The sequence below is a fragment of the Equus asinus genome, chromosome 5, assembly GCF_041296235.1.
Source record: "Equus asinus isolate D_3611 breed Donkey chromosome 5, EquAss-T2T_v2, whole genome shotgun sequence".
In the NCBI taxonomy this organism is placed as follows: Eukaryota; Metazoa; Chordata; class Mammalia; order Perissodactyla; family Equidae; genus Equus; species Equus asinus.
In genome coordinates, this window is record NC_091794.1 from 90,372,546 (window position 1) to 90,397,987 (window position 25,442).

Sequence of the window (25,442 nt, forward strand, 5' to 3'; positions counted from 1 at the left end):
CAAGTCTACCTTCAAAATAAATCCACACTTCAACTCTCTTCTCACCACCTCCACTGCTATCATTCCAGTCCAAGCCACCATCATCTCTCACCTGGATTATCAATAGTCTGCTAACTAGCTTGCTGCTTCCAACCTTGCCTTCTGACCACCTAGTTTCCACAGAGCAGCAAGAAAAATTCTCTTAAAAGGTAAGTCAGATCATGTCATCCCTCTAGTCAAAACCTCTAATGACATCCATCTCACTCTAAGTGAAAGCTCGAGTCCTCATATTCTCCTGTAAGACCTTCCATGATCTGGTTTCCTTGAACTTCCTCTCTTATTCACTTCACTCTGGCCACAATGGCCTCCTTACTGTTCCTTAAACATGCCAAGCTCATTCTCAACATCCGGCTACTGCACTTGCTGAAATGCTCTCTCTCCACTTATCTGAGTAGCTTGTTTACTGTCTTCCTTCAAATATCCACTCATATGATGCTTTATGAGAAAGGCCTGCGCTTACCACCCTATCTAAAATGGAAGTCACCTATGCCCCCAACCACCAGTCCAGTCCTCCCTATCTCTCATAACCAAATTAATTTTTCTCCACAGCACTTATCACTATTTGACATATTAGTATTATTTGATATTTGTTTACCAGTTCATTGTCTGTGACCCCCATTAGAATATAAGTACCATTAAGATAGGGATTTTACCTGTTTCATTCACTATTTTGCCTGCAGCAACCACAACAGAGCCTAGCACATAGTAGAAGCTCTTTTAATGAATGAGGTTGGAGGACAGTGTGTGTGGGAAGGGACTGGTGAGAGATGATGCTGGGAAGTCGACAGATTGTGAAGTCTTAAAGGAACTCAGTCTTTATTCCATAGAAGAAAGGGAATCACTGAAGGTTTTTGAGCAGACTACACTGGACAACTCTGTGCTCTATCAGAACAGGCCCAGGACTAGCAGCCTCTCTCTCTCAGATAGGTACCAGAAGAAGTTCTCTGGATAACAGGACAGAGCCAGCGCTGTAGCCAAGGAATGGCATTCCTATTTCTGTTCTATATACAGTACAGCAAAGAGTAATTATCGTAGCCACATCAAAAGAAGAAAATCATGTTCTGGATCAAATATAGCTAAACTTCACTATAATCAGTGGGCAGCCTGATTCCCGAGGCAAATGCTTTTCATAAGATAGCACTGATTCAGAAAGACCCATAACGGCATATGATAGGCGAAAGAAGTTAGCAAAGCACAGACCACAGGTTCATGGAAAGATTACCCAGGGCTTCACTACAAAAACGTCTATTCCTATTTTACCAACCACTTCATATCCCATTTCCATTTTCATTTGCACAATCCTGCCCAACAAATATGACTTTCACTTTTCAGACACAGGGACAAAAACTATCATGGTACTGAATAGGTATATAGAACTAGACCAATGCATACTCGATTTGTGGACAAGGGTATGCCTTCAATGCATGCATCTTTGATAAAGAGGTGAGGGGCTCAAGGCTAGGAAGATCTCTTACTCCTGCCCCTCCTCCTTCACTATTACCTACCGGCAGCAGCAGGAGCCAGTCCCTATTACTCTCCAAACTGAGGGCAAATCTCACGGAGTGAAAGAAGCTGAGGAGCTACAGATAGCAGAGATTATGGAGTCTATCTATTCAAAGGTAGCTAGCACATGCCTATTATGTGCCAGGAATTATTTGGAACAAGTGACATCCCTTCTCTATCCTGGTTCCCCAATATGCCTAGCACCTACTCCCGTCTTAGAGTTTTTACATTAGTCATTCTTTTCCAGGAGACTCCAGAAGCAAGTGAGACAATGAAGAAACCTTGTGAAGCAGCAGAGATGAGAACCCAAGAGCCTGTTTCCAACTTTCCAGTTCCAGTTCTGGGTGGCCCAACCATACTTTATTTCCTGTCATTGGACTTCTATGAGATACAATATCCCCCTTGGAGTGAGTGTCTATCCTTTGCCACCAGATATACCTTGAGTGCTTATCTTTCTCCTTATGCTATTAGCTGCTTGAGTGTAGGTGCTATGTATAACCTTTATTTCATGTGACTTGCCTGCCACACCCTAGGAGTTCCTGCTACCAACTGACCTATTCAGCAACATGGACTGCTGAAGGCATTTCCCTCCAGATGAACCTATTCGGTTCCACATTTGGCGCCCAGAGGCAACTAGTGCTGGGACAGGTGTCAGAATCTGCCACTCTCATACACTCCAGAACATATATCTGGGGTAGAAGATTTTACTGGTAAGGAAAGCCAACCTTCTGCTGGAATCAAAGATTTAGAGGGTGAAAGGAAATAGACAGGAGGCCTGAAATCTTGACTTATGGTTGTGAACAGAAATAGATCAACAGCTAACATCAGATGGTTGCCAGGGGTAGCTGGTGACAGAGCAAGAACTGGCAAAAAAGTGACCTTATGAGCCCTGTTAAGTCAAGCACCTAACACAACGCACAACAGACATATATGAGACACTCAATACACATTATTTGTTGAGTAAATAAATAATTGAAGAGCTAAATGAATTAATGGTTGAAGTGTGGTATATAGAAAAGAATACTGAAGACCTGGGTTCTCGTTTCAGTACTATTTCTTATAGTTGTATGACTTCAAGTGAGATCATTTCTCTTAATCTCCATTTTCTTAATGCGTAAAATGGGAGAATAATAATATTTACTCTGGCTACTTCACAGAATTGTATAGGATAAAACAAAATAAAAAATATAAAGATATTTTATAAACTATAAGTACTCAGCAAATATAAGGCATAAAAGACAACGAAGAGATTAACAACGAGGTGAAAAGACAACGATGCTAGATGCTATCTTGGTAGAAACAGTGGGCATCAAAGGGGAAGTTTTAACGGTGTCAACTCCCTAGAGCACTTTTTAATCAAAGAGAACTCATGAGTTAGAAGTTCATACACACAAAGGTACTTTAAAAAATAATAGGGCATGGTGATTATTACTGCCATTGTTCATCAGACCATTCCTCTCCTAAGTGAAGACTGATGGAGGCTAGGACAAAGGGTTGACTAAGCAGGTCTACAGAGCCTCATACCTAGCAGATGCTTAATAACTGCACTGGTGAAGTGAAAGACGTATCTCAAAGCAGCTTTAGAAATAAAGCAATAACTACTTTCACCAGATGTATTAAACAATACAAAAACAACTTAACCAAAGACCCACAGAAGTGAGATATCCACAGAAACGCTTTAGAAATCTGACAAATATAATTTACCCTCTAAAAGGTTAAAAGAGAAAGAAAAATGCTTGGAACATATAAACAGAATCATGGTAAAAAATCTAGCTCTACTAAAGAAGTAAATTTACCTGTTTGCAGACAGAATCTTATGTGTAGAAAATCCTAAAGATTCCACCAAAAAAACTGTTAGAACTAGTAAATGAATTCAGCAAAGCTGCAGGATACAAAATCAACACACAAAAATAAGTTGCATTTCTATACACTAAGAATGAGCAATCTGAAAAGAAAATTAAGAAAACAATTCCACTTACATGAGTATCAAAAAGAATGAAATACTTAGGAATAAAACTTACACTGAAAACTACAAAACACTGCTGAAAGAAATTAAAAACAACACAAATAAATCTCAATGACATTTTTTGCAGAAATAGAAAAATCCATCCTAAAATTCGCATAGAATTTCAAGGGACCCCAATAGGCAAAATAATCTTGACAAAGAACAAAGTTGGAGGACTCACATTTCCTGATTTCAAAACTTAACACAAAGTTAGTGTAATCAAAACTTCAAGTGTGGCACTGGCATAAAGACAGATACAGCCCAATGGAACAGAATAGAGAGCCAGAAACAAACCTCACGGACACGGTCAACTTTTAACAAGGATGCCAAGACCATTCAAGGGGAAAGGACAGTCTTTTCAACAAATGGTGCTGGGAAAACTGGATATCCACATGTAAAAAAATGAAGTCGGAACCTTATTTTACACCATATGCAAAAAAACCTCAAAATGGACCAAAGATCCAAATGTAGGAGTTAAAACTGTAAAACTCTTCGAAGAGAAGGAAAAGCTTCATGACATTGGATTTGGATTTAGCAGTGATTTCTTGAATATGACACCAAAAGTACAAGAAACAAAAGAAAAAATTAATAAGTTGGACTTCAAGATTAAAAATTTCTGTGCATCCAAAGACACAATCATGTGAATAAACTTAACACTACTACTGAACCGTACGCTGAAAAATGGTTACGATGCTAAGTTTTATGTGTATTTTCACCACAATTTTTTTTAAATGTAAATCTGGAAAAAAAAATAGGCAACTATCAACAGAGTGAAAAGGCAATCCATAGAATGGGAGAAAATATTTACAACAAGTCTCATACCTGATAAGGGATTGATATCCAGAACATATAATGAACTCCTTGAACCCAGCATCTGTACTTGAGCGCAGTCTCTGACTCCAAAGCATCTGTTTTTAAGCAACACCTACTAGCAGCGGACACACACTGGGCTTTGCTTATGCACGGCACTGTGCTCAGAGGTTTACAGGCATCATCTCATCTTAACAACCTTAAGAAGTAGATGCTTATTATTCCCATTTTATAAATAGGGAAACAGATTCAGAGAAATCTAGTAATTAACTTAAAAAGTTCCACAGTGAGGAGGTGACCAAGCAGAGATTAGAACCCCGGCAGTCTGTCTCCACAGCTCAGGTTCTTAATTACCATCCTCTACTGCCTCCAAAAATGCAATTCCTCAGCATCCATCTGATGTAATATTTTTAGACATCACAAATGACTATTACAAGACTGAATGGCAAAAATGGAAAGATGCCTATAACAAAGGAAAACAGTAGGCAACAAAACTGTCCATACATTTTGATTACATCTAGTAAAACATGCATTTGAAAACAGCTGGTAGAAAACATGTGCCATCATAACATAGGTTCTGGTAAAGTAGTGAGATTATGGGCTGCCTTTCTTTTGTTTTATATTTAAATGAGGTTACATAGCAGAAACTTCCCTTTTTCCTCCTTAAATCAAGTCCTCAGACCTCTATGAGGAAGGCTCTAGAATCACTAGCATCAAGAATAAAGGTATGTAAGGCCAAGCCGTGTACTCAGAAATAAGTGACACGGCAGGCAGGGTGGGCCTGGGGCTGCCTCTGAGAGGACGCTGGGCTGCATCCAGCAACGCCGAAGGTCTGCAGAAGGCTTCCAGAGGGCAGCACTTCGAGCAGGGGCTTTCATCAATTTCTATTTCTTTGGTCCACAGGAGAATAGTACCAAACTAAAATAATACCTCTACTGCTCTAAATCAGCGTTTTCCAAGTGCCACTCATTCCTATAAATTGCCACAATTTCTACTCCATGTGTTTACAACCTACTTTCTTAACTTAAATTTTTTCTTAAAATTTGATTGTTTCTCTTTTTACTTTAAACAGTTTTACTTAAAAGGGAAACTGTATAACACAATTGTAAATAGAAAGCTTGCACCCCTTGCCTTAAGTAGAAGGTAACTGTAAAAATAAATACTGTATATGAAAAAGACAAAACAAGGTTTTAGCTTACATAACTTACCGCCTGCTAAAGGCAGCGGCTGAAGAGGTAGGGTTAGACAGTTTGTTTTCACAGGAGGCAGTTCGGATTTTAAGTACAATGGGGAATCACTGAAGGATTTTAAACAGGAAGAGACATGGTCTGACAATATTTTAACAACCCTCTCCCAGGAATTAAAAAAAGAATAAGAAAAGACACAGAACAACTGAACAACACCGTCATCTACTTTTACCTGTTTATAATTGTAAACACCACACCCTACAAGAACCCTTGTGCACTCTTGGTGGGAATGTGAAAATAGTGCAGTCACTGTGAAAAACAGTATGGTGGTTCCTCAAAAGATCAAAATAGAATGACCACATGAGCTAGCAACTCTACTTCTGGGTATACACGCAAAGGAATTAAAAGCAGAGTCTCAAAGAAATATTTGTACAACTACGCTCATAGCAGCATTATCCACAATAGCCAAAAGGTGGAAACAACCCAAGTGTCAACGACAAATGAATGGATAAACAAAATATGGTATATACGTACAATGGAATATTCTTCAGTCTTAAAAAGGAAGGAAATTCTGACACATGCTAGTACATGGACGAACCTTGAGCACATTACATTAAGTAAAATAAGCCAGTCACAAAAAGACAAGTACTGTATGACCCACTTACATGAGGTTCCTAGAGTGGTCGAAATCACAGAGACGAAAGGAGAGTGGTAGCTACCAGGTTCTGGGGGTTGGGGGTGAGGGTGGTAGACGAGGAGTTACTGTTTAATGGGTATAGAGTTTCAGTTTTGCAAGATAACAAGAGTTCTGGGGATGGATGGTGATGACGATTGCACAACTATATGAATGTACTCAATGCCAAAGAAATGCACACTTAAAAACAGTTAAGATGGGGGCTGGCCCCATGGCCTAGTGGTTAAGTCTGATGTACTCCACTTCAGCGGCCAGTTCTGTTCCCAGGTGTGGACCTACACCACCTGTTAGCAGCCATGCTGTGGCAGTGACCCACATACAAAATAGAGGAAGACTGGCATAGATGTTAGCTCAGGAGCACATCTTCCTCAGCAAAAAAGAAAAAATAAGGGGGTTAAGATGGTAAAATTTATGTCACTTATATTTTACAATCAAAAAACCCCACTGGGGCCGGCCCAGTGGCACAGTGGTTAATTGCACACATTCTGCTTTGGCAGCCCAGGGTTCGCCAGTTCAGATCCCGGGTGTGGACATGGCACTGCTAGGTGGGCCATGCTGTGGTGGGTGTCCCACATAGAAAGTGGAGGAAGATGGGCACGGCTGTTAGCTCAGGGCCAGTCTTCCTCAGGAAAAGGAGGAGGATTGGCAGCAGTTAGCTGAGGGCTAATCTTCCTCAAAAAAAAGAACCTCACAATTTAGGGGCTGGCCCAGTGGCACAGCAGTTAAGTTCGCACGTTCTGCTTCGGCAGCCCGGGGTTTGCTGGTTCAGATCCCGGTTGCACACATGGCACCGCATGGCAAGCCATGCTGTGGTAGGCGTCCCACATATAAAGTAGAGGAAGATGGGCACGGATGTGAGCTCAGGGCCAGTCATCCTCAGCAAAAAGAGGAGGATTGGCAGCAGATGTTAGCTCAGGGCTAATCTTCCTCCAAAACAAAAAAAAAAAGCCCCACTGGGGGCTGGCCCCATGGCTGAGTGTTTGAGCTCTCACGCTGTGCTTTGGTGGGCCAGGGTTTCACTGGTTCGAATCCTGGGTGCGGACATGGCACCGCTCATCAAGCCATGCTGAGGCGGTGTCCCACGTGCCACAACTAGAGGGACCCACAACTAAAAAAAAAAAAATACACAACTATGTTCACGGGGGCTTTGGGGAGAAAAAGGAAAAATAAAATCTTAAAAAAAAAAAACCCAAGGGCTGCCAATTTGGGCTTCAGCATCTTGGTGAATGGTGATCTATTCACTAAGATAGGGCAGACTGTGGAAGGCACAGCTTTGGGAAAATTAAAGAGTTTTGAGATGTGTTAAGCTTGATGCAAACTCAACAATGAGATGCAGATTTCAAGAAGGCAGCTGGGTATCTAAATTTGAAGTTCCAGAGAAAAAGTCAGGGACAGTATTACAGATTTGGATAAAAATAAGAATACAAGTACTTAATTTGGGGATTATTAGCATATAAATGGTACTCAAAACCAAAGGACAGGATGATATTACTTAGGGAGAAGTTAGAGAAGAGAAGGGAGTGACAAGACAGCCTCGGACACTCCAACATTCAGAGTCAAAGCAGAGGGTGAAAAATCATAATAATGAAGAGAATCCAGCAGTAAGATAAAGACAGTGCTTTTAAAAAAAGAATCAGATGCCAGACTCAGGCCCTGTGAACTTGGCAATAAGAGGTGGAGGGCAAACAGGTATGTTTAAAGTCTCCCTAGGCTAGTTCAACAGTCCAAATGTGAGGGAGAGGCACAAGGGATGAAATGCACAGTAGCAGTGGGAGTGGAAGGAAGAAACAGAAGCGAGATACTTAAAAGATCCCACCGACAGGACTCGATGACTAACCAGACGTGGGATGGAAAGGGGAGGAAAATAAAGGACATACTGGTTTCTTTCTTGGGAGACTGGCAGGTTATTGCTGTCATTAAAATAAGTAATACAAGACAGAAGGCTAGAAACCAGAGTTTTGGTTGTTTTCATAGTGGCAGGGGTGGGGGTGTGCAGGGAGAAAGGCTGAAGAAGAGATAATGATAGTCATGACAGATAGCATTAATTAAGCACTTACTCATTAGCGCTTTCTATCTGTTTTTGGGACTTGGGCATCCCTCTGCAAGGAACACTGTCATCAGAGATCACAGCACCCTCACTTTGAAAATTAAGGGACTGAAGTTAGAGAGCCCAAAGTTACACGGCTGGTCAGTAGCACAGAAGGGCCTCAAACCTAGGTCTGATGGACTCCAAGCCAAAGTGTGAGGTACCTGTGGGATACCAGTTAGGAATGGGGAAGTCATCAAGGCAGCTGAAGTCTTAGGACAGGTGTGATCACCCAGGAAGAGAATACACAGATCAACAAATTATTATTCATATACTTGGCTAATTCTTACAATGGCACAGCGGGCTTTTTTCCTCACCTATAAAATGAGGAATACTTAATTTGTAGATAACACCCACTGAGGGCAAGGACCTTATCAGTTTTTGTATTCCAACGTTTGCAATGCCTGGAACAAAATGATGGCTAACAAAAGTTTGCTGAAGCTTTAAAAAAACACAGCAAAACAAAACTCCAAAACTTAGTAACTGGCCACAATTAGAAAAATACTACACAACATAAGAACTACTTCCTGATCAACTGTAGCATGGTTTTTTCATTTCATCTCTGTAGCAGGCTACAAATGCACTGTTTTTTTCCATACCACAATAACGTCTGTTTTACAAATTGTTCTGCTGTAAGTAGTCGACAGGAGACAGAACCCAGTGAGACAGGCTCTCTCAGCCACTGCTCAGTGCAGATGCGTACTTTCTGGAAAGACAATTTGATAAAATGCATCAAGAGCCTTAAAGCCCTAACTCTTATTTAGGAATCTAGCCAAAGAAAACAATCACAGATGTGGCCAAAGATTTAGGTTGAAAGTAATCAAAAATATCCAATAGTAGAAAAATTATTAAATAAAACATCATACAGCCATTGGCTACAATATCATATGTTGCTCTTGAATCAAGTTTTTGAAGAACATTTAAGGATACCAGAAAATGCTTTTGATAAGAATAATGAAAAAAGCAGGATATAAACTACACCTAGTAAGACTGTAATTTTGTGTTTATATGTATATATAGTCAAATATACATACACAAAATTATTATTACCTAGAAAAAAGGTTGGAATATACCAAAAAATACTATAAGAGTCCCTCTCGGTTGGAAAGATTACAGAAGATCTCAATATTCTTTATGTTTTTCAGTATTTCTAAAATTTCTGCAAAAAGTACCTCTTCGTTTTAAAACTCAAAAAAATGTGATAAAATAAAGGCAAGCCAGCACTCACCTTCTTTCTTTTTCTGGAAGAGTTCCTTGTGGGGTCAGGCTTCTCCAGCTCCGCCGACTCTGCCTCTTCCTCCGCCTCTTCCTCATCAGGTATCAGAGAGTATTTGGTCCCACCTGGCTGCATGAAACAATCCTTCGCAAAGTGGCCTGCAAGAGAAGCAGACGAGGTGGGGAGGGGAGAAGCAGTCTCTCCTCTCAGCAGGTGCGCCTTCCCCAGTGGCTCCCGAAAGGGGCTGGCGGGCTCAGGAGATGTCACTGCTCACTCAGAGCAGCTGCTGGGTTCAGGGCAGATTTCCTGTCACTTCAAGATGGCACTGCTCACTCAACCAGAGCCAGATCAGCAGCTGGTCCTAGAGCTGTGGGCGCCACTGGCACTGATTTGGAAATGGCAGAGGATATGAGGATGCAGGCTTGCGTTGCCCTCCATTAGCAAAGGGGCTTAGTATTTTTTAAAGGTCTATAGTAATTTATAAAGGTCTGAAACGCTGCTCCAGAGAGCAGAATGCTTAGCAGAGGGAGCTGAGTGGCAGGCCAAGCCCTAAAGGAAGATAGCTCTTAGGCAGCTGGCAGGAAGGCAGCACTCACAGCCAAGCTAACACACAGAGAGACGGGCACAGTCACCCGGGGACACTCAACATTCACAGACTGTCAGGTCTGGCAAGGGCCTTAGTGATCATCAAATCCAACAGTGTATTTGCAGAGGATATGAAGGCCCAGAGCAGAGAAGTAGCTCAAGGTCACACAGATAGCAGCAGAGCTAAAACTTACCCGGGGTCTTGTGCCTCCCTGCCCTGTGCTCTTTCTGCTGCACCAAAACCAACCACCTTTGGCCTGACCTTTGCTGACTGGGCCAAATTCCATCTCTCATTATTCTTCTCTGCCTCATGTAACACCTGGTGGACACAAGTTGAAGGTAAGAGGACCCCACCCTCCCTGAGCCTATAGTACTATCAAGGGGCCCTTTAACAGATGCTACAGAGCTGTTTTCGTCTGAACTTCTTGTAGATCTGGTCACAGGGACACAGAGCATTTGATGAGATCATCAACAAGCTATGTGTAAATTACTTTGCAACTCTGAGTCCAGAAGCTGGACAGTGCTTGGAAGGGAAATACAGCATAAAGTTCTCCAAAAATCTGGAATGTTTCCACAACTCCCCCGAGGAAGTATTCTTCTCTCAATCTCATTTTTCCATTCCTCCCTCTACATTAACAATAAATAGGGGCTTAAACCCCACAATCTCAACCAGGACACAAACCTGCTACCAGTCATTGCAGAACAATCAAGACAGCAGGGTAAATGGAAGGCTAGGGAGAAGGGGTGACAAATTGAGGTCACTTTGAAAATGAGAAGCCTGGCAGTCCCTCTCATTATAGCTCCAACAAGGGAAGGGAGGCTGAAAGAGCTCTTTAATATTTGAGTAAGACTAGAAGAAACCTGAGGAACAGAGCTAAAAGGAAGTGACTAGCTTGTATTCTTTATTACTAAAAGGATATTGTGTTCAGAACTCCGAAGTTAAAGAGAAAAAGATGAGCAAGAAAGAGTTGGACATGGATCCTTAAGGATTATATTTCCATTTAATTTTTGTAGCAGAACAATAATGGTCCTTAGAGATAAAAATTTAGAGTGTTAATCCTAATCAACCCTCTTCCCCCGCCTGGCCTAGTACGTGGGGACCTTGCCGAGGCAGGGCATCCGTGCAGAGGCAGGAGTGGTGGTGGTGGGGGCGGGGTGCTATAGTATCCAGAGGGCCAGCATTCAGAAAATGAACCAGAAAAAGCGTCAAGCCACAAACTCGGATTTGAGTCTAGTAGGAATAACAGCATGAGCAGGTGAGGCCGTCACTTGACTAAAAAACAGGGTGGGCAAAACTCACACTAGCTGCCTCCTTCATCCAGTAAGGGGTCTGTCCACAAGGAGAGAGACGGAAGTGACAGAGGCGTCACCTTACCTTTGCAGCCACACTTCTTGCAGGTAGTGTTCAGGACAGCCTCAAGGGTGATCTTCTGCCCGGTGTAATCCTGGAAAGACCGCCTCCGCCTCTCTTCCTGCCTGTAACGAGAAAGATTCTGAGTGTTGGCCCTCTTAAGAGATGTGGCTGGAGATACTACAAGGTAATGCTGCCTGTTGGTTTTTTGTTTTGTTCTGGCAGGCAGAAGAGAGAAAGAAGGAAAAGCACTGGGCACAAGGAGACAGGCAGTGAAAGCAATGACGTGAAATAGACAATTTTTTCATTCAGGTCAAGGCTGTGAATTAATCACTGAGACTAGACCTCATGTCACAGAAGCACAAAGGATGAAGATACACTCACCTCACTAAGCCCACTACAGCCCCTACAAGGTCACTCCTGGGTTAAAAGACTTCCAAAGATTTCCTTGAAAATCAAGTCCCAATTCCTTACCTTGGTGTTTGAGGCCTTTCCCAGTCTCTCTCTAACCTATTTTCCAGCCTCATCTTTACCTGTACAACGTGCTCCAGCCAAGCAGACTATTTTACCTCTCGAGATGGCTCACTGCTTTTGCTCAGGCAGCTCCTCTCTCTCAAATGCTCTGCTTCCCCTCTTTACTTGACACCTTGCCACTTCGCTACACTCAAACATTTCAAGGCTCAGCTCAGTCACCACCCCTCCTCCTATCAAGTCTTCTTCCCTGAGCCCCTCAGCCAGAATTCATCTCTTTTTTCACATTCCCACAGCACTTTTTTATCATTCTAAACTGCTGACCAAAGTATTACATACAGAAAAGTGCTCATAAGTACACAGCTTGACTGATTTTCACCATCTGAACACGTCCACCAGTACTGAGATCAAGAAACAGAACATATCAGCACCTCACAAGCCCCTCCAGTAACGCTGCCTCTCCCAAGGGTAACCACTATTCTAATTTCTAACAGCATAGATTCACTATACCTATTTTCGTAAATTATATAAATGGAGTCATAGAGTAGGCACCCTCTGTGTCTGGCCTCTTCTGCCTGTTTGTGAGATCCAACCATACTGTTGTGTGTAGTTGTGGATCACTCATTTTCATGCTGTAAAGTACTCTGCTGTTGATGGATATCAGAGTAATTTCTCTTATAAACACGGCTTCTATGAACTGTCTAGCACATGTCTTTTGGTGAACATATATAGATGCATTTCTTTTGGGAGATGCCTCCTTCCCAGTGGGGAACCCAGAGCGGACCACTGGGCTGTAGGACATCAGCTTTAGCAGACACTGCCAGATAGTTTCCACAGCGTGTTTACCAATTACACTCCTACCAGTAGGGCCTAAGCGCCCCAGCTGTCATAGCTCTTATTTTTACCTTTACTATAACACACAGTCCCTGCACACAGTAGGTACTCAGAAAATGTTAAATTGAGGAGTATCACCCTCCATCACTCTCTTTCAAACTAACTGTATCCTAAACACCCTTCGATCCTAGCACATATCCCACTTTATTGCACCATATATTTCTGTTTCTTCTCTAGCTCAGGAGCCCTTTTTATAATATCTGACTCGTATTTGTCTCCCTCACACCTCAGCCCAAGGCTTGGCAAGCATTAACAAATGTTTGTTGAAATTTCTTTGCTCTTCACTCAAAATATTTTTTCTTTACCCGAACCTCTTTAACCTTGAACTCTGAATTTGCCTAAGATTTTTCAATCATTCACCAGGTCTCTATATATATAGAGTCCAGCAAAAACAGAGAAATGTTCTGCCAAAAGAACCACATTACCCAGAGAAATGCAGGATAACAACGTCAAAGCAGAACAAAGCTACCCACTTCACATATCTTAGCCAATAGTTTCATAGGATATGCGGGCTCAAGAGAGGAAATGCAGAGGACAAAGTTACTCCATGTTCTGTCCCATTCATTCTTCAAAGTTCAACTCAAATATCGCATCTTCTATAAAAATCCCTGCTGCCACAGGCAGAGTTAACTACTCATTTTATTTTGCCAGATTTGTCTACATTTCGCCTCACTCTCTGTCCCATGAGCAGGACTTCAAAGGCAAAGTCTATGTCTTATTCTTCTCTCTACCTGAGCAGGGAGCACACCATCTAACACACCATTGTACAACAGAATGCAATGATGGATATATTCTATAAACATGTCTGTTCTACTGAACATTTATGTCTGATTATTTATGTCTGTGGCTATTGAGCACTTAAAATGTGGTTAGTGTGATTGAGGAATTAGATATTACATTTTAATGTTTAATGTTTGGATATTAATTGGATATTAAATTTATTTAATTTTAATTAATTTACACTTAAATAGCCATATGTGACTAATGGCTACCCAATTGGACAGTGCTGGCAAGCATATGATTTAAGTTCTGAAAATGTCTGCTCAAATTTCTAGTTTTTGCTCTAGAAGAATCTTACTCAAAGAATAGGGGGTCATCTGTCTGGTACGGGTCATAGGAGAGGGTTGTTCCAAAGAGTGAAGCTTGAGTAACAAAAACCAAGGTGCAGGGTGAGGAGGTGGAGAGAAATGGGGAATTACTTATCAACTGGCATAAAGTTTCAGTTAAGCAAGACGAATAAATTGTAGAGATCTGCTGTACAACATTGTACCTATAGTCAACTATACTGTATTGCACCCTTAAAAATGTAAGAGCGTAGATCTCATGTTAAGTGTTCTCACCACAATAAAATTTTTTTAAAAAACGAGGCAGGATCTTTGGGACATAATTTGAACAAGTCACCAACTCCATGGCTTTCAGGCATCCTTATTTGTAGAGGTGAATTTCAAGTAGCTGTGAGTCGCATAATAAAACCCTCATTATAATCAATTCCAATATTCTGTGGATTCTAACATACTACAAGCCAAATCATACCTCTCACCTAACACTCAATTCCTCACGTCACTCGCCACATCTCCCTTTCTGTCCTCAGTGCCACCATGCTAGTCTAGGTTTCATGACATTTCACCTAAACAGTAACAATCCCCTCATTGGTCTTCCTGCCTCCAACTTTCCTCCTCCAATCCATCCAGCACACAGAGTTGGACTAATCTTTCTTTTTTTCAGTTCAACGAATAAGTGGCCAGCGCCAGTGCTAGTACCAGTGATATGAGTAAGTAGATTCGAATGATAGGACGTGGTCCTTTTCCTCAAGAAGCTTATAGTCTAGCAGCAGAGGCAGACATATAAATGGGTAATGATAGTGTGGTGAATCACAAATGTTCTTTCTAAAGAATATGTTATGCTGGCTAAAACCAACTGGAAACTGCCTTTAGCCCCTTTCCATTTGCAGACTTACTTTTTCAATTACCTTGTTAACACTTCGGGGCCTGAGGGAATGAAATATATGAAGGCCAGATTTTGATGGAAAATGAAAGGTAGCTGACAAACTGTGGGTGGCTAGAGACAGCCTAAGGATATTGATCATAACACGGTGAGGCCAGAGAACGGGGTACTCGGAGAGATTAATCTGATCAGGAGCCCCTCCCACTCAAAGGCTTAAGAAAAATTCATATTCTTTGAACTTCTTCTTCCTTTAAACAAGACTCCCAAATGTGCCGTGTGCTTCCCTGACTCAAGGCTTTCCTCAAGCCCTTTCTTCTGCCTGGAATACCACTGAACCAGGGAGCCCTTTCCCTTCCCTACACTTGTTCTGAGAAAGAGAGGCAGCTCTTTTATCTTACTTGTTTTATGTTTTACCTTTGTGAAGGTGGCTTTGGGAAATGTTACTGCTTTTTAATGAGTCTGTATAGCAGAGGATTCTTTAGAGCAGGAGCAATTTATTACAATGCAATCAGTAAGTGCCAGACTTAAGTAACATTTCTGAGCTCTGAGTTATAAAAGATTTCTACTGTAACTGGAAAGTATTTTGTCAATAATCAGCTCTATAAACATGTCAATATTTAAAGGCTAAACTACAGAAGCACGAAAAACTCTCTAAGTCACATGCAACATCTAGAAGCATCACGTGGTGAAAATTCCACTAGCTTTACTGGCAGGGAGACCTAGATTCAAGTCCTGACCCACTATAATTTACTGTATAACCACAGGCAAGTTATTTATCACCAAGCATCACGCGAGAAACTAGGACTATAAAGCAAAATGGAGATAAGATCCATTTTGCAAGTTGTTACGAGAATTAGATGCACTAAAGTATATAAACTGCCTTCCGTGACGCCTGGCACTTGGTATGTATTCAATAAATATCACTTCTCTTCCTTTTAGGTAAAATTCCTTCACATCCAAAGTGATTTTGCTCAGAACTATAAACATAAGGGTTTCCAAACTTTTCACCACCAAGATCCCACTCAAACAACATTTATTATTTTTAATTTGTTTTTTAAAATTAATCAATAACATAGCCACTGAGGGCACCTGATTAGCATGATAAACAATGACATTTTATCATTAAAAGCCACAAAATAATGTCATAGTTAACCTGAGGATAAATGTATGATTTGGGTTGGCTTTCTATAACACTGGAAACAGTTCATAAGCCCCCAAGACTCCTTCAAGGGATCTAGGGATCTAGGAACCCCTGGTTAGAAATCACTGGAATATATTCAAGAAAGACTTTGAGACGGACAGCAATTTCCCTCTATCACGAGACACTATCCTACATAGACAGAAAATCTTCCATTTCTAAATGAAAGGTCAGAAGAGCCAATGAAAGTAAGGTGTTGTGTTCAGAACACAGTGTATCCCAAGACGCAGGAGTCTAAACCCCACTGGACTTGCTCCTAGATTACCCTACCCTCCCACGTGGTCTCTGCCTCTCTTCAACCCCAGTTTTGAGAAGCAGGTAACAGGTACTTCATGAATGCTTGCTGGCTAACTGGCTAAAGGTCAGAAGCATAAAGAGAGTAAGGGGAAGGAAACAAAACTGCTGATGGAGCATGTCTATGCTGGGAGGGTTATATGGTAGCATTTCATCTTAGAACTCTACGTGGCAAAGTGTTATCTACAATACTCTATACCTCTAAAAACCAAAGATCACAAAGGTTACACACTCATCAGTGTCAAAGTCTATAAATGGTAGAGCTCCCAGGTCAGCCTGATTCTCTGGAGCATTCTGTGGTGTGAGAGGAAGTAGGATTTTAGCCTTTCCAAACCTTTTACCTACTCAATGATAACGTTGTTGGGGTCGAGGTCTTTCCCAGTCCCTTGGTTCACAACTTTCATAGAGAGGGATACTTTTATCCTATCATTTTTCATCTGAAAAAGACAAAGCAAGGTCACCAAAAGCTCAAAGTACATCATTTAGACTGTTGATCTAAAATTATCTAAGAATCGAAGCTTTTATTATCATAACAAACAGTGAGCTCCTCTCACAGCGGCGGTCCTGGGTTAGGAACCTTGGGGGTGTTAACAGGCATAACAGGCAGATCCTGTGGCAGAAGCATTTTAGTTAGGAAATGGTTTTCATCTCACTCTTGTCCCCCTGGAGGGGAAAGACAGAGTGGTTGCTCAGAAATCCAAGGTCTGTGGAGATAACTAGGCAGAAAACAAAAGCTGTTTCTTCCAGTAAGTTCAGCATAATGATCGGTTCAGAGATCCAGGAACCCAGAATGGGTTTCAGAACATTCCAGTAGACTAGATCTCCTTTTGGATTTTGCTCTAGAGCTTCTTTAAACATGAAGACAATTTTTAGCCACCTTGGTCTTCTTTCGCTTCCTCTAACACTTGAAGCCCATCTTCACTTCGGGGTCTTTGCATGAGCTGTTCTCTTTGCATGGAATATTCTTTTTTAATCTTTTTTCTTTTTTTAAACATTTTATTTTTTATTTTCCCTTCTTCTCCCCAAAGCCCCCCCAGTACATAGTTGTCTATTTTAGTTGTGGGTCCTTCTAGTTGTGGCATGTGGGACGCCGCCTCAGCATGGCCCAACCAGCGGTGCCACGTCCGTGCCCAGGATCCGAACTGGCGAAACCCCAGGCCACCGAAGGGGAGCGCACGAACTTAACCACTCGGCCATGGGGCCGGCCCTGCATGGAATATTCTTATCCCAAATTTTCATGATTCATTCCCTTTCCTTCAGGTCTCAGCTCATACACCATCCCCTCAGAAAACCTGTTCCTGACCACTTTATTTAAATCTACCTCCAATATTGTTTGAACCCATTATAGCACTTACTATAATCTGCAATTATTTTTTTTTCTTAAGATTGGCACTTGAGCTAACATCTGTTGCCAATCTTTTTTCTTTTCTTCTTCTTCTCCACAAAGCCCCCAGTACATAGTTGTATATTCTAGTTGTAGGACCTGGCTCTGCTATGTGGGATGCCACCTCAGCATGGCTTGATGAGAGGTCCTAGATCCGCACCCAGGATCTGAACCGGTGAAACTCTGGGCCCCCAAAGCGGGAGTGTGCGAACTTAACCCCTTGGCCATGGGGCCAGCCCCTGCAATTATTTTTTAATTATTTTAGTTTGTTTACTTTTTATTTGTCTCTTCCAGTTATATTCTATATAAGCTCCACAACAGCTGGGATCATTTACGCCTGGTTCACTCTCGTATCCCTCAGACCTTTGAGGACACATTAAGCACTCAAATATTGTTGAGTAATGTCTCTCTCAGATCTGTCTCCCCGGCCACTCTCTGGTACAAGAGCAGGCCTTGGCTACGTGCACATTCTTCTGTGGTCTGTCCACACACGGCCCGCATGCCCTCAAGTGAGTTGTAGTTAACAGCGTCCTTCAGTGCTTTCTCACTTCCCTCATGCTGCACGGTGCCAGGTGTTAGGAACAACGACTGTAAACTCTATGTCCTTTTTCAGTTGGTCCAAATTGAAGTGTCCCTGGTAGGTATTCCTTGAAGTTTGTAATAAAGCCTGGTCCCAAGATTAAGTTTCCCTTCTCTCTTTTTGGTTCTTTACTTTTTTGGTTTTTCCTCCCATCCACCACTCGGGTCAACTTCAGGGAGGGAAGTTTTATAAACATGCACCTGTGCACCACATTTACTGTAGTTCACAGCGTTCCTTCGGAGTCTGCAGGACAGACAGCCAGAAGGCTGAAATTCAGGTCCGATTATAGTGGTAGGATTCAAAATAATGTTATGAGCCACACTTAACAACATATACACACTTACCATTATAAAATACCAAGAAAATCTCAGCTTTTCCCCATCTTTTCTAACCACACGAAAGTTGCCCAGAACTTTACCTCTCGGCCAATAAGCTTCACCCACACCTTGTCTCCGACATCGACAATCTCAGAGGGCTTATCCACACGACAGGACGACATGTGAGTTCGATGGACCAGACCTGGGCACAAGAAGAAGAAATAAAATAAAGCACAGGCTGCGTCTGGTATTTATACTCTAAATAACAATGTAAGAAGAAGGTGGGAGTTGGGGATTCACTGAATCGTTAATTTAAACCCAGTCATTAATTTAAAACTGAAAATTAAAACAATTTGAGACTGCTTTTCATACCTAATCAACTAACAAATATTCTTTAAAATAATGGCCAATGTTTGTAAAAATGTGATAGAGTAACTACACTTATGTAATACTGATAAAAATACAAGTTGGTAAAATTCTTTGAAAGCAGAGGGCATAAGAATATTTATACTATCTTTGATGCAACAATATCACCATTGGAATTTCTCCAAAAGAAAAAATTCAATAGAGGCAACAACCTATAGGCATACAAAAATACTTGCAGTATTGTTACCTACAAAGGTTAAAAATAAAAATTACAAAACAAACTAAATGACCAATAATTGGAAAATAGCTTGGTAAACTATGATATATCTATCATAAGGAAGAATAAGCAGCCATTTAAATTACAGTCAAAGAAAATAATTACCATAGATGCTAAGTTAAAAAGTAAATATAAACAAGATGCCATTTTTAATCTATTAAATTAGCAAGATATTTAGAAAATAGTAATAAGCAATGTTGATGTGAGTAAAGTAAAATAAGAAATACTGCTAGGGCTAGTATAAATTTTTAGAAACCATTTAGCAACAGCTATCAAGAGTGACAAAAATATTTAATAAAATTAATTTACAATGAAATAGTTAAAATATAAACTAATTATTAAATAACTTCCTGCCTGTCCAAGGTCCCTTCCCGGGAGAACCACCTTCCTCATACTCTAAAATAATCTGGTCAGTCCGTGTGATTGGTTGGAGCTGGCCTAACCCCCAACCGTGGACGCATGACAGTCTTGGTCAATCAAGGTACTTCATCCCCTGGCCACAGTAAGCAGTTGGTTCAGGGATAGAAACTAGCTAATCATACCATCGTTCTCAAGACTTTTGTCAGGATTATAAACTGCAGACGCCAATGCCCATCTTTACCACCAGATGGCAAGAGTCAGCCAGAGGGAAGCGAGAAAGAGCATCAGCAAACAAGAGCCCTGGGGGTGTGAGCTGAGCACCTGATACAGCCCTGGCAGAAGCAAGGTTTATCCTGCACTGCCCAGCAAAATTAGCCAAAACATAGCTCAGCTGTTTCTCTCCCTTGCAACCAAAGAGTTCTGACTAGTAATTAATTTGACAGTAATCACTTCTGGAACTCTGTCCTAAGAAAATAATCTTTTACATGGAAAAAGCTGTATGTACCTGGAAAAGCAACCTACGTCAAAACATTCGTTGTATTTTTGAGACAGAAAAATTAGAAACAACCTAATATCCGACAACAAGGTAACAGTTCAGTGAACTATGGTATAGCCACTTGGTTCATTAAAAACGATGTTCAAAAGATTATGTAAAACACATCAATAATTCATTCTTTAGTAAATATTTATTGATGGCCCACTATGTGCCAAGCACTGTAGGCAACTAGCATTTTCCCCTATAAATAACAAAAATACAATGAAACATTATATAGTATGATTATGAATGCTTAAAATGGATCTTAAAAATTAGAAAGAATGATCCAAAATGCTATAACAATGGTTATACTAGGGTATAAGATTACAGGTTAATTTTTTTCTTTTGTTTATTTTCAAATATTTTAATAGAGAAAACCCGTCTATTCTGGGGGAAATTAACATAATAAACAATTATTTTGAATGAACATAAACCAGGAATCTAAAGCAAAACCTGATATGACAAAGACTTATGACTACAATAATCGCCCTCCTTGAAGTTACTTAGTAGAATTACTAACCTTAATTCTTTCTCTCAATTTCTCTCACACTCATGCATCCACAAGGATATTGGCACATGCCCATAACTCAAAGTATCTGCCCTCTCTGCTTACCAGAAGCCACTGCCTTCTATGACTACGGTCACTTAGTCTCACAGACCTCCTTCAGCTGATCTGGAGGTCGATAGCCCATCTATCTGAATAACTCTGGGGCCTCTAAAATACTTTATATTATTATACTATCTATGTTTTTAATTTTAGACCATCACATAATCTCCAAATTGGGTAAAATTCATGAAGCTGGGTTTTTTTGTTCCCCATGATAGTGTAATGAGCAGACCAGCCTAATTGGAAAGTCTGGAGAGGAAATTTAGATGCCCTAAAGGAAAATCTTTCATTTTGACATTTTTTGGCTGTAACTGTCCTCTGATTCTAAAATTCACTTCTTTTCTCTATTGCTAATGGAAGTTGTGAAATTACTGTTGAACCTAATATACTTGAAACAAGTCTATTTATTGGAATACCACAAAGAAAGAAATAAAGGCATTAACCATTTGTCCTTCTCCAACCTGATCCCAAAGTAGGATTTTTTGGTCCAGGCATTTCTCCTGGTTAAATATGGCATTTCTCAAAGTAGTCATAGCAAAAAATTGGAAACAAAAGGGAATACAAAGTTATGCTAGGGTGCAGGATTTTTATAGTTGAGACAGTAATGGCTTACTAACAAAAGGCCTTGGCTTATAGGGTAAATTAAACAAGGGGAATGGTCTAGCCCTCAGTCTTGAATGCAGATGTCAGATAGGCAGTTGGATATGCAAGTCTGTAGCTCAGAGTTGGGGTATGACTGAAGATGCCAACGTAGGCATCTTGGGCATGCAGATGTTTGTATACCAATATATTAATCAGACTGTCGATTTACTGATTGTTTTAGGGAAAGACACAATTCACAAATTTATTAATTTACAATAGAGGATACACTTTCCTTACACCTGGAAAGTTCCCAGTCCTTATCTAGTTAAACTACCCATGGCCCCCAGTATCAAACACTTGCAAAGTTAGTGATCAGAAATTGCCTCAACATGGAATCAGAAAAAAAGGGAGACAAATGTTGTGAGACACATTGCCAGTCCGTGAAGGTTTAATGGACTATCACTTCCTCATAAAAGAATCCATCTTTCTAGTCTTATCATCAGATTCATTTCTGCCCTAGATAAGGCAAGAAAAACAGTGCCAACTTCAGACTCTCAGCCTTTCTTATACTCTGTTCCAGGCTGACAACTCCCCACCTGTTCATATAATCTCTCTCTAGACAGAACGATGTAATCAACTGGATTTCAGTCTCCTAAATTCCAATTTCATTCCCATCCCTTTCCATGGAATCAGAGCCAGATTATCTTATCCAGGTGTTGAGTGCTCCCATCTCTTCAGTCACACATTTACAGATAATTACCTGGTATATTTCTACCAACGGCTGATCCTACAGTCTGTACGGGGGGTTCCTCACCACTTTCACTCTCAGAAGACAGTCTGAATTCTTGGGAAGTACTTCATTTCTCCCACATACACCACCAACAGTTGGATCGAGTGAAGGGCAGAGAGAACCAAATAAAATATTGGAGGGCCCCCTCACTGTGCTGGGTACCTTACTAAATACAGTACACCAACCCATTCACTTAATCCTTACATCAACCCTGTGACATAGGTTCCCATAAGGAAATAGCGTAGAAGTTAAGTAAATTGTCCAAGGTCACAAAGCTGATAAAGAAAGAGCTGCAATTCAAACATCAGTCTGTCAGGTCTTCTACGACACACTGATATTTCTCCATTTTTTTTCTTTATTATTGATCTGTGTTATCTTTTCATTAAAAAAGAGAAAGATGAGCTCATCTACAAATAGTAGAAACACACCTGATTCTGTTTTAGCATGTGCTCCAAAACGAAACAAAAACAAACAAACAAAATGTTTTGCTCATCATGCCACATGGAAGGGAGTTCTGAATTCAGAGCTGTTTGTGCCTGGATTTCTGACATCAAGCCAGAAACACCCGAAGGCCTATCAAGTCTGTCATCATGTTCAACAAACCCAACGTGACAATGAAACAGAATGAGTCTCATCTGAATGTCTGCTAGTAAAAGAAGAAAAAAAAATCTGACAACTTGGAAAGAGTTAGTATTTCAATCACCATATGAGAAAAAGAGAGTCTATTATGGTTCCTTTAAACATATTCTCCCAACTGCGTTGTTCTTTCACAACTTCCACTGACAATAAAGGAAAGAGGTAAAATTACAAATCATTAGAGGACAGCTGCAGCCAAAAAACGTCAAAATAAAAGGTCTCCTTTACGGGGTCGGCCCCGTGGCCAAGTGGTTGAGTTCATGCGCTCTGCTTCAGCGGCCCAGGGTTTCGCTGGTTCAGATCCTGGGCGCAGACACGGCACTGCTCATCAAGCCATGATGAGGCGCCATGCCACATGCCACAACTAGAAGGACCCACAACTAAAAATATACAATGATGCACCAGGGGGCTTTGGGGAGAAGAAGGGGGGGAAAAAAAGGTCTCCTTTATCTTTGGGGATGTGAATTCCCCCTTTAGACTTTTCAAATAAGGTATCTCTAAGCAACAGTATATGACAATAATGTAAGCACATAAGTTAAAGTGCTTTCACATCCTTTATCTTGTTAGGATTATGGTTTCATTCAAACATTTACTATCACACACTATATTGTAAGCAAAAATGGATCCAAGGATGAATAAGACATGATCCTGCCAGTCAAGAAACTCTAAAAATGCACATCATTCCCATTTCACAGCTAAGGAAACTAAGGTTCAAGGACTGAGCACTTGCTGAAGTCAAGAAGCTGGTAAAGGATGGAGCTGAGACTAGAATTCACGTATTCATTTAATAAAATTTACTGAACACCCACTATGCCTCAGGCACTGTCTAGGCCCTGGCATCCCAAGCCCTGACTACTCCACAGCTCAGCAGATAAGTGCAGCCTCACTCATTCATTACACTGCACTGTCACTGATTTACATCTCTAGACTGTGAACAATCTGAGAGCAGCAGGGACCATGTTATCTTATCTCTGTGTTCTACTTAACACAGTGACCGGAAAACAGAACTCAGTAATTATTTGCTAAACGGAATTCATTACTAAAAATATTTGAGCTTCTATCATAAGCAAGGCACTTTAAAAAGCCTAACATTGAACAAATAAGCTCTGTTCTCAAAATTTCCTGGTTTAGTGCTGGTGGGCAGAGGATAGTGGAGACAAAAAGAACTTCATAAGCTATTTTAAGTTTAAATTTAAATTAATTAAAATAAAATTAAAAAGTCAGGGGCTACAATATTGGACAGCACAGATGTGGTATAATACAAAAATATATTTGGTCTTTGTCCCTGATTCCTACACAGAACTCCTAAAACTCTTGGAATTTCCCTAGTAATAGGAGAGTTTTTTGTTATTCATAATAAGCCCCTTGTGATCACACCAGAGTTAATGCTAACGAGGTGATTTAGGGTGGGACCCCGAGATAGTCTCTGGATGGGGCTGGTGACCAGCAAAACCAAATAATTAAGAGGACTGAACCTTTCAGCCCCACCAACCTCCAGGAAAGAGGGTGAGGGACTGGAGACTGAGCTCTATAAAAACTCTCAAACAATGAGATTCCGAGAGCTTCCAGGTCAGTGAATTCACCAGCTTACTGGGAGGGTGTGTGCCAGAGAGGAAATGGAAGCTCAGAGCACCCCCCTCCCATACCCTGCCCTATGCATCTCTTCCATTTGGCTGTTCCTGATTGTATCCTTTATAATAAACCAGCAAACACAAGCAAAGTGGTTTCCTGAGTGCTGAGAGCCGTTCTAGCAAATTATCAAACTTGAGGAGGGGATCATGGGAAACCTTGCTTCATAGCCTGTCAGTTAAGAAGTACAGGTATAGGGGCTGGCCCTGTGGCCAAGTGGTTAAGTTTGCATGCTCTGCTTCAGTGGCCAATGGTTTCACCAGTTCGAATCCTGGGCATGGACAGGGCACTGCTCATCAAGCCATGCTGAGGCGGCACCCCACATGACACAGCTAGTTAAGGACCCACAACTAAAAATACACAAATATGTACCGGGGGGCTTTGGGAGAAAAAGGAAAAATAAAATCTTTTAAAAAAAAAAAGTAGTACAGGTAGCTCGGACTTGAAACTGGCATCTGAAGTGGGGGCAGTCTTACGAGTCTGAGCCCCTTTAACTTGTGGGATCTGACAGTAACTCCAGGTAGATAGCGTCAGAATGGAATTGAATTGTTAAGCACCTAGTTGGTGTCCAGAGAAGTGGAGAACTGGTTGGTGTCAGAAAATACATCAGAACAGATAAAGAGGGGCCAGCCCAGTGGCATAGTGGTTAAGTTCATGCTCTCCGCTTCAGTCACCTGGGGTTTGCAGGTTTGGATCTTGGGCGTGGACCTAGCACTGCTTGTCAAGCCACGCTGTGGAAGCATACCACATAAAATAGAGGAAGACTGACACAGATGTTAGCTCAGTGACAATCTGCCTCAAGCGAAAAGAGGAAGGCTGGCAACAGATGTTAGCTCAGGGCCAATCTTCCTCACACACACACAAAACAACAAAAACAACAAAAAAAGAACAGATATAGAACATTTCCATCATCACACAAAGTTCTATCAGACACCATGAGAGGGGAAAGAAAATCTAGTTTAAATCTGAATACTTAGAAGAAGTCTTCAACTCAGTAGTGGTTAAAGAATTCTGAGAACAGAAATCTGAGAAAAATAACTCAAATTAGAGTCTACCTTCCTGAATCAAAGATGTTAAAATCTGGAGACCAGTTATTTCCTAA

General features: G+C 41.0%; 1 protein-coding gene across 5 annotated transcripts in view; it reads right to left on the reverse strand.

The window, feature by feature from the left end:
- Window positions 1-25,442, reverse strand: part of ZCCHC17 (zinc finger CCHC-type containing 17) — a 45,388-nt gene that overhangs the window by 6,200 nt on the left and 13,746 nt on the right. For 3 of the 5 annotated variants that reach the window (XR_006527742.2, XM_014837960.3, XM_014837961.3), the window contains exons 4-7: window positions 18,660-18,760; window positions 16,623-16,714; window positions 11,501-11,601; window positions 9,553-9,698 (exon numbers count right to left, since the gene is read on the reverse strand). Coding sequence is in view for 4 of the 5 variants with exons in the window: in XM_014837960.3 (XP_014693446.1) it covers window positions 9,553-9,698; window positions 11,501-11,601; window positions 16,623-16,714; window positions 18,660-18,760 (440 nt within the window). In the remaining variant the exon portion in view is untranslated. Of the gene's footprint in view, window positions 1-8,865; window positions 9,031-9,552; window positions 10,445-11,500; window positions 11,602-16,622; window positions 16,715-18,659; window positions 18,761-25,442 lie in introns of those variants that run through there. The other 2 variants (XM_044770227.2, XM_044770228.2) reach the window with 2 other exon arrangements.